Consider the following 10,451-nt stretch of genomic DNA (forward strand, 5'->3'; position numbering starts at 1 on the left):
AATGGCGTGTTTCTTCTGAATTAATATTTGTTTTTTCATTTTATTCTCAAAATTTATTTCTTCTGCCACTTTTAAAAGTTCTAATTTTAATCTGTAATATTATCAAAATCTAGTAAAAAAGAATACAATTTTTTACGCGACCGTTGGGAGATTATATTTTATTTCTACACTTTCTTATATATTTTTCTTCATAAATATCGTAATAATAATACAACATTCAATAAAAAGTTGATATTTATATTGAAATAAAATTAATATAATCCGTATTATCATATCGTTACAAAATCACTGTCAATTATCGTTCAATCTAAATTTAAAAACTAATAGTCAGAGAGAGTTGTTGATCCAACTTTAAATTAGTTTTTACATGATTAAAGCATCTATAACTGACATAACTGTGATTTTAGATTCCGTAATAATTTCCTAACATAAATAAGAATTATATTAACTTTATTTCAATGTACATTTCAATTTATTAAGCATAGCATCTCATTATTATAATAACTTTCGGTCTCAATGAAAAAAAACATTCAAAAATGTAGGCATATAAAAATCTGTAAACGATCGTAAGAAAGTGAAAAATGTACTCTTCTTTAACAAATATTACCGCAAACTTTATATTATCAGAATTAGAACAAAAATATACCTATCATAATCTGCTTTATATTCAATTGAATTAGAAATCTTTTCAAACATCGTGGTCAGATCTTTTGGTGTTTTCATTGCAAAACATGAGATGTAACCTTGAGGTATCAAAAAGTTCCCCATTTTTATGTCCAAATTCATTTTTCGCAATTCAGTTATATAACATATATTCGTAACAATCTGCATGATAAGAGAAAAAATTATTGATATTATTTATAATGTATAAATATATATAAGAGAAAATAATTTAACAAGACAGTAAATATTGTTGTGTATAACTCCACCTTATCATCTATTTTATATTGATTAGTTTCGCCATGAACTGCCCTTGTGAAACTCTTTTTATTAATGCCGTCTACGGTATTTATATCAAAAATTAATTTTACATACATATCGCTGTAACACAATAAACATTAATTATACAGAGGGTGTCTCAAAATTTTCGACTTAAAATATTATGTTAAAAATTTTAATTTTAAGTACTAATTTTTAAGATACTATAAGTATTTAATTTATATGACCAATTACAGATTATGTTTAGATAGCCAAATGTCCATACGTCGCGTGTATCGTATAGTATTAAAGAAATGCGCGCTCATTTCTTTCACTCTCTTTTCTCTCTCTCAATACATGCACTATAATGAAAAAAATATTTCTTTAATACCATTTCATCGTTAATTTTCCAGTAGGACTTTTATAAATGAGTTCGCTGAGGCGTTTAACACGCAAAGCAGTCAGCCCTTCCCCTAATGCGAAACTTATAGCATCCACAATATTTGATTTTCCTAAAATACACAAAGTATTTAATTTGAAAAGAAATAAAGAAAAATTATATAAAATAAAATTTTAAAAAAATTTAAGTTTATTTAAAAAAAGGTTTTAATTTATTTTTATGTGTAATAATATATCTTACTTATCATTTTATTAAATTAAATTAAATAAAATAATAAACAACGAAATAAAGGAATTTAAATGAGCATAAACCACAACCGCTGAATCAATTTAGCGAAATTATTCTATATTTCGTCGATTTTTCAAAACGAAATTTTATTGTTCGTACAATTAATAATCATAAACGTTTCGGCCCTTAATCTGGCCATCATCAGTACTATAATGATAATAAAATTTCATTTTAAAAAATCAACGAAATATAGAATAATTTCGCTAAATTGATTCAGCGGTTGTGGTTTATGCTCATTTAAATTTCTTTATTTCGTTGTTTATAACTAAATCACAGTAAATTCATATTATTGTTTAAAATAGTAATAAATATTAAATATGTATAATCTATATATTAATAATTTTAATAAATAACTAAACTGTTATCCATATTTATTTAATATATAATTATCAACATATAATAATTAGATTTTAACATGTAATTATTTATTACTTAAAGTGAAGAAATAACATTTAAATACGCAAGAAAAGAATTTTGTTCCAAATCAAATAAAATGAATATCATATAAAACATAAGAATCTCACCAGCTCCATTTGGACCAATTATTGCCGTAAACGGCTGCATAGGACCGATTACCGTTTCTCCGCTGAACGACTTAAAGTTAAAAATAACAATATTATTTAAAGAAAACGGCATATTGTTAAAGTAAAACTACTGAATACGCGCGCGCGTTTCGGTTGGATTCGGTGAATAAATGACCGTTGAAAATCTAAGAACTCGGAATTGCTCCGGATACGAAATAACAGTGTTACCAATTTGCAAATACCAGAGTATTGAAGTTGCATTGTAAGAAAATGGTGCGCAGTGGGTAATAATGTATTTTCTCTTTTCTAGAAATGAAAAAATTTCTCCATTATCTTCAATGATAAAAATTTTCACTTTTCATATTTCTTAAGAAGAAAGTTACATATTATCTGTTAGTAACCCTTTACCGGCAATATAAATTCTTTACGTTACAGCACAGACTTTTGTATAACGCATAAAAATCAACCAATCAGAATCCTTCCTTTTTTTCATTTCACAGAATAGAAAATCGATTTGATCGATTCTCTTAAGGTGCGTCTAAACTATCGAGCAGAACTTCGAACCGAGCCGCGAGCCTCGAGCCGCGAGCCGAGCCGAGCTGATTGAGTTTCGAACCGAAATTATCGAGCTTAACTTCAGAGTCGAAATCAAGTCGAGCTTTAACCAAATTTTACAAGCATCGCAAGCGATCCGTATTTTTTTTTTTTTTCGATAATTTCGGTTCAAAACTCATCAGCTCGAGGCACGACTCGGCTCGGCTCGGCTCGAGGCTCGGCTCGCGGCTCGGCTCGAGGTTCGGCTCGCGTTTCGGCTCGATAATCTAGACGCACCTTTTATGTACTATGAGTTATGCGTTATGCAAAAATCTGTGCTGCGGCTTTTTTGTACATACTTATAAAAGCTGTAGTAATAAGCTTTTAGTTTAATTATGAGTTTTATAAAAAGTTGAATTGCATTTTTATTTTTTATAGATTTAAATTTACCTATCAGATTGATAATGAAAAAAATCGACTGTTACCTATTTCTACTAATTGTAGATTAATTTTAATCTCGATTCAACTTGCTCTTCATTTTTTTCTAATCCTTTCAACCAGAAAAGGAGTTAGTTGAACCAAAATTAAAATTAACTACATTGGTAGAAACAGTTGTGTAACGTTAAAATCCAACCATTAACGGTAGATTAACAAAATATTTCAAAATAAATATAAGTTTAAGAAATAAAAACAAAAATGTTTTAATAAAAATGAATTCGTGCAACATGAACGATGATAGACAGATATTTAAAATGTAATTATCATGATATTACTTACATGCGAAACAGACTTGCAAAATAAATAGAATATGTATTGTATAATAAATGTATATTGTGTAATAAATAATTTAAGATACACACGAGTATAATGTTACAAAATAAATTACTACTCATTATTATTATTGGTATTGTCAAAATACATGTAACAAATATTTGCTTAAAAATACGTGTCTTGCAATAAATCGTTTATTTTAATATTTCTTTGTAAGTTTTTATTAAAGTTTTAAAGTTATTTACATTGTTCACAACATACCTTATATCTCACACTCACAATTATGATCACTCTTTTATTCTGACTTATAACATAAGATGTATATAATATGTAATTTATCAAAAAATATGATAGCAGAGTCTTGTAATAATTTTAATTTAATAATAAAGAACGTGAATAAATCTAAAAATAATAACATTATTTGTAGTATCTATATATTCTTCTTCTAGGACACATTGAGAATTATCAATGGCGAATATATATATATATATATATAGAAAAAGAAAATGCTCTTTTTTAAATAATAAACATTTACGAAACATGTGTAGGAGATGTAGTCAAGTCAAGCGTTAATACTTTGCTCTCCAAACATTCGCCTACCTATAATTCACATATAACAAATTTAATTAAAAAAAAATATTGACAGACGTATAAAATGTGATTTATGATCAAACAATTTACTTACATCCGGGCAAATTCCAATAAGTGCATCCGCGTGCGAATAAAATTCCTCTTTCAGTGATATAACAATTGTCTGCAGCGAGCTTGTTTTGTCACGAATGTAGCTAGCCACCTTTCCTATATTAGTATTATCGAGAGCTGCATCGATCTCATCCAGAACAAAGAATGGCGCAGGTTGGAAACTGAATATGAACGGACAGTGAATGTTAATTGATCATCCATCATCATCAAATTATATTATCAATTTCATGTTCAAAATAAAAATGTGAACCTGTGAATTGCAAATAACAAAGCTAGTGCAGCGACAGTTTTTTCTCCACCAGACAAATTGGACATTGGTTGAAACCGTTTGCCAGGAGCCACGCAATTATAATTAATGCCATCCAAATAAGGTTCTTCAGGATTTTCTGGCCCAAGGAATGCTTGAGCGGATTGATTCTTCGCTAGACTCTGAAATCATTAAAAAAAAATATACATATTTAATAAAATATATTTATATAAATTATAAATTTATTTGTACATCATTTTATAGATTTTTACATTACTTCACAAACCTTATAAATAGGATCAATCTCGTTCGCCACATGTTCAAAACACGCCATGAATCTGTCATGTCGTTCTTTTTTCACTTTCTCAAATTGTGTCTTCGCTTTCTTGGCTTTTTTACGAGACTGCTCAAATTCTTCATTAGTCTCCTGTAGTTTCTCTTTAGCTAAATATAATTTTTGAATTGCCTAAAAAAGAAAAAATTTGTACGTCTTTATAACTTCTTACATTTATCAATATATCATGTCCAATATATTGCAAACCTTCATGTTTGGAGCTTGTATACGCTGTATTGTATTTTGCAAATCATTGATTATTTTTGTTAGCTTGTCAGTTGTCTTTTTGATATCGTCTTCTTCCACATCTTTCAGATTTTCGGGCAAAAGCGCATAATCTATGGTAATCCTCTTTTCACGTTCATACTGTTGTTGCGTACTTACTAATGAATCATTATTGGTTTCACTTCCGTTCGTAGTGCTTGTTTCACCAGCTATATCTTCCATGTTTCCGTATAGCATAGGTATTGCAATATCTTCCATCTGAATATTATTGAATACACTTAATAATTCAAAAGAAAATATACATAATATTAATATGGTCAAACAATCTCATATCAAAGATTATCAAACCTTGCATTGCATCAAGACAGCGTGTCGTTCGGCCTTCTTCTGTTCAATCTTTGTTTCAATTGCGTTAAGCTGCTTTTGAGCTGCCTGAATGTCTTTTGCAATGGCTCCTACTTCACGCCTAGCTTTACCGATTTCGTCTTCTTTCTGATCAACTTCCATCTTTTTAGCATTACGAGACGACTTCAATTGTTCCATTTGTTGTTCATCATGGTCGATCTCCGCTTTTTGATTAGATTCGGTTTGTTTTGCGGATTCCAGTTTATCCTCTGCATCTTGCACCGCTCGTTCCCATCGCAAAACATTGCCTATATTATAAATAATATTAATATAATGCAAAAACTAATCTCACATGTAGAATGTATAAAATAATATATTTTCACATACTTTCTGTATCGCGTTGTTTCTCAAAATCTAATTGATTATAAATACGATTGCATTGATTATCAAACTCCATTCTTTTCTTTGCTCTTTCTTGTTGCGATCTGAAATAATATTGAAATGCTTTAGCAATTTTAATATCTAAATTTAAGATAACACAATACTTATCTAATAATTCCTTCGTACCTTAATTCTCTTTCTTCATATTGACGGATATTGGAAACTCCTATCTGTTCACAAAAACTAGCAAACACGTCATCCTCAACATTGTTCATCTTTTCCTTAATGTTTTGTATTTCTTGGTCCCTTTCAGCCATGGTTTTTTCAATAGCAGCTATTGCAGGCTGTGCATAAAAAATATGAAAATATTTAATTCAAATATGAACAAATTAATATATGTATGCATATATAAAATGTATTACAAAGCTTACACCAAACATATTTAACTCGTTTTGTAGACCATCTAATTCCACTTCAAGATCCGTAATTTGTTTTTGCTACAATAAAAATTGTATCAATTATTTTTCAAAATTAAGTATGTTGTACCTTTTAAAACTTATATATTACACAAACAACATGTATGTATACTCAATATATAATATTCAGGAAATGATTACATTTCTATTACTTTTGCGGTCATTTTTTATAATTTCATAATAAGGTTGCAATTTTTTATAACTGTAATGATGACTAACTAAACGTTCAGATGACGAAGGTTAAAAGAAAGTCAATTTGAAAAGTAAATTGTGAAATCATGGCGCGTTACCTATTGAAAAAAGTACGATATTAAGCAACAAGTAACGCCGTAAAGTTACTCCGTTACAAGTTACATTAAAAAATAACGAGTTACAAATTGAATTATTTTTTCAATGACAAATGACTTTTCTAACTTGTTACAAGTAATTATTGATTATTTCAAATCTGATATTACATTATCATCATAAAAAATTCGCAACATCATTAAATTGTTATTACAGAAAGGTAACTAAGTAAACAGTTATGGTAACATTATTTCCAATCTCTGATAAAACTCACTGTTGCAGACAAGTCACTTTTGTTATATTTTAAACGAGTTTCTAAACCACGTATTTGAGATTCAACTGTGTTCAATTCAGATTCCTTGCGTGATTTTTTCAAAGATTCTCTTAGTTCTTCTGTTAATTTTTCCTATAAACAAAATTAAAATATATTTTATCTTTATAATATTATATATAAAAATAAAAGATATATTACCTTTTGCGCCTTTAATTGAGACATCTGTTTTTCATCCCATCTTTTTGCTTTTTTCGCAAGATCCAAACTACCGCCAGATATTATACCAGCTTTCTGATAAAATGTGCCATCTAAAGCGACGCACTGTAAATATTTTACATAGTTTAGTTATGATTTTATAGTTTTATTTAAGCAATTAATGCATATATCATATCATATACTTACATCATATCTTGTTTTTTTGTCCATCTCATATGCTACTTTATTTGCATCTTCAGGTGTTTCACATACAAGAGCATTATTAGTTGCAAAAAGAACTGCTCTATCAATATCCTTCGGAGAAAAATGCAGCACATCATACAATAATTTTACATTTTTAGGTTCTTGTATATTACTGCAAAATAAATAATCATTAAAGTCCATTATAAAATAAGATTCTAAAAAATATAAAATGATAAAAATGTAAAATTAAAACCAAGCTATATAATAATTGATTTATTTACCGAAGACGTTCTTTAAGTGGCTTAGCTTGTATGTAATCAAGCGGAAGAAATGTTTCCGGTTCGAGATACTGTTCCTTCAGATATTGGATACATTGTCTGGCAGTTTTCTCGGTATCTACCACAATAGCTTCCATATATTTACCAAGTACTTTTGTAATCGCAACATTATATCGCTTGTGTATCGGTTCACACATGTTGTACATACGATCGTACTAAAGGAAAAAAAAACAAATAAATTATCTCGTTTCAATTTTAAGGAAAATAGCTAACAAAGATAACGCACCACTCCAGGAAACAGCCGTTTGAAATTTTCCACAATTTCTGTCTTTTTCTTATTTCTAGATACTTCGTGCTTATCAACTTTAGCATCACCAAGTTGTTCCGAGATGTTTTCCAACTCTCGTTGCAAATTTTGAATCTTATCCTTTGACGTGCCTACGTCGGATTGCAAGTCAGTTCTAAGCTTTTTTTGATCCTCCAATGCAGCCTCTGATGTTTTTATATGTTCCTCCAATTTTTCCACTCGTTTGACCGCCTCGTCTCGCATATGACCTTTCTGTTTATGCTTGTTTTCTATCTCGGTTTTTTTTCTGCCTTCGTTGTCGAGCCTATCTTGATCTGATTTTTGTTCGCGATTGATAGAATCAAGAAGTTGAAGATATCTCGCGGATTGCTTACCAGCTTCCTCTTTTAGACGATTATATTCTTGTACCTTAAATTATTTACTTAGTTAATTAAACAATTTATTCATAAGCAATTTGCATTTTATTTATAACAATTGTAACTACGTTTTATTAAAAAAAACAGTTGTAAATTAAATAATAATGTGCTTTAAGATTTTGCGAATATTACATAATTTATTAGTACCTGTTCATCTTCCAATTGAACATCTCTTCCTTGCAACTGTGATTGTCCTGCTATACTCGCTTCATAAGCAGCTTTAGCTTCTTCCACTTGACGCAATTCTTCTTGCAGTTCGTGTATGTCTTTTTTATGAGCCTCATCTGCGATACGCGCTTGAGCTAGAGATTTGCGTGCGGATTCCACTTTTTTCTGCATATGCGCAACTCGTTCTTTAGCTTTGATAAATGTCGGTCTCTTCTTCGTAATTTCTACTTCCACTTCCCTGATATCTTGCTCTATCTTAGCAAGATCTCTGGCCAATTTAGCAGCATCTTTTTTCTTCTCTTTCAACAATTCCTCAGCTTTTTCTTTCTTCTTCTCGACCTTTTCAATTTCGTGTTGTTTCTTCTTTTGAGAAACCTCTAAATTTTCAGTATTCTTTTCATTATGAAATAATCGAAATAGATGTAATTCTATTTGTTTTTCCACCTAAAAAAAACATAAATTTTTGTTATTAGCAATTATACATGTATAGCAAGAGTTAATTTTCAACATTTTTGAAAAAAAAAACCACGAAAAAGGTATACTTTTTAAAGCTGAAAGAGTCTTATGCCCTCTTAATTACATATTATTTTATTAATTACATATTATTAAAGCACATATACGCACATATTCTTCTTTAAGACGTTGATATTTTTCAGCCTCTTCTTTTTCTAATTTTGCTTCTTTTCTTTCAGCAGCAATTCCTTTCTTTTTTTGATATGAAAATTGGGTTTCTTCTTCAGCTTTTAACATTTCTGTTTTTAGTCTACAATATTATTTACATTATTTACAAGTACATTTAAATGCAATTACATATAGTAGCATTTGAAACTTACCTTTCATATTCTGTTTTTAACGAACCAGAATTACTGATCTCCTCAAAGAGAGCAGTACGTTCCTTTGGATTTTTCATGGCTATAGATTCAACTGCACCTTGGAATACTAAAAAATTCTTTGCTTTAACATTAATACCAAGGTGCTCCAACTCATTAAGATAAACTTGGCTAGTAACAACCTAAGACAAAAACATTTTGAGAATTTTAAATACAAAACCAAATAAAAGTTTAATTGCTAAAACTTACATTATTATTAATTCTGTGTTCAGAAGAAGAACCTTGTACTGAACGCATAAAGCTTTTTTCAGTTCCATCTTTCAACTCAAATACAGCTGTTACTGAAGCACTATAATCAACACAATGTTTACAATTTTTATGTAATTCAAGATAAAATATACAAATTATATGTACAATTCCATAAATGAATATCATATATACATATATATGAATTACCTTCGTGCTACTGGCATACCAATGGATGCACCATGAATCAGCTCGCTAAATCTTTTGACTCGCAGACTGCTGGTCTTCTCACCCATGACAAAACTAATGGCATCCATAAAATTAGACTTTCCTGTAGCACACATGTAACAAAAACACATCATAGTCACATACAATCTACTTATATCTTTCAGCATACAATACCATACCTACGTTCAGCAAACTCAATGACTAAATAAGCAACCTTTAGAAAATCAAGATATAACTAATTCAACAATTCTAAAAATGTATAGCTATCTCCGATAAACAACTATTTGAGCATTACATTCGCTGAATGCACCCATTGTTGACACACAGAATAACCTACCAGATCCATTGGGGCCAACTACAGCCGTAAAGGACTTTAGCGGGCCGATGATAAGCTTCCCTTTATAAGATTTAAAATTGTCAACTTCGATATGCTTCAAGAACGCAGGCATCCTTGAAAATAATTAAATGAAACGCATAAAACCCGAAAATAGCGTAATTGGCGCCACAAAACTCCTGATGTAAGCAAGCAACACACCCCACAATGCCCTACAATACTCGCAACGATCAAGTTCAACTCCATACCATAGGTATGAGAATATAAGATATATTCACTTCCGAGAATGCGCAGGCGTCCAACATGGCGGCTGCTTTTTGGCTAATCAAAATGGACACATTCATTGAACTGGATACCTATCATGGAACAAAGTCGAAATAGATTCTGATTGGAATTGTTCAATTATTCTCTACATTTCTATCGTGTTTTTTTTTTTTTTTTTTAAAGAAAAATGGAATAATTCTGATCGGAATCCATTCCGATTTGTTCTGATTTGTTCGTGAATTTTGGATCAATCTTTAGCGTGGATAATGTAGAGACC

General features: G+C 29.8%; 1 protein-coding gene across 1 annotated transcript; it reads right to left on the reverse strand.

The window, feature by feature from the left end:
* Positions 1-3,926: 3,926 nt before the first annotated feature.
* SMC1 (structural maintenance of chromosomes 1) lies at positions 3,927-10,146 on the reverse strand. Its single transcript, XM_018536849.1, has 20 exons — positions 9,914-10,146; positions 9,559-9,679; positions 9,352-9,451; positions 9,106-9,284; positions 8,897-9,035; positions 8,252-8,716; positions 7,668-8,096; positions 7,385-7,596; positions 7,107-7,275; positions 6,903-7,025; positions 6,705-6,836; positions 6,101-6,166; positions 5,856-6,013; positions 5,676-5,773; positions 5,292-5,596; positions 4,926-5,201; positions 4,671-4,850; positions 4,388-4,566; positions 4,121-4,298; positions 3,927-4,035 (listed from the first exon to the last, which is right to left on the reverse strand). Exons 1-20 carry the CDS (start codon positions 10,023-10,025, stop codon positions 3,967-3,969), a joined length of 3,690 nt encoding a protein of 1,229 aa, XP_018392351.1. The 5' UTR covers positions 10,026-10,146; the 3' UTR covers positions 3,927-3,966.
* Between the last annotated feature and the right edge of the window lie 305 nt (positions 10,147-10,451).

This window comes from Cyphomyrmex costatus, unplaced genomic scaffold (genome assembly GCF_001594065.2).
Source record: "Cyphomyrmex costatus isolate MS0001 unplaced genomic scaffold, Ccosl1.0 scaffold16, whole genome shotgun sequence".
In the NCBI taxonomy this organism is placed as follows: Eukaryota; Metazoa; Arthropoda; class Insecta; order Hymenoptera; family Formicidae; genus Cyphomyrmex; species Cyphomyrmex costatus.

Coding starts and splice junctions, on each gene's coding strand:
- SMC1 (XM_018536849.1), bottom strand. CDS start 10,025: ATGCCTGCGTTCTTGAAGCATATCGAAGTTGACAATTTTAAATCTTAT. Junction 6,014..6,100: donor ACGAGTTAAATATGTTTGGT/GTAAGCTTTGTA, acceptor TTTTATGCACAG/CCTGCAATAGCTGCTATTGA. Junction 5,202..5,291: donor CTGTCTTGATGCAATGCAAG/GTTTGATAATCT, acceptor AATAATATTCAG/ATGGAAGATATTGCAATACC.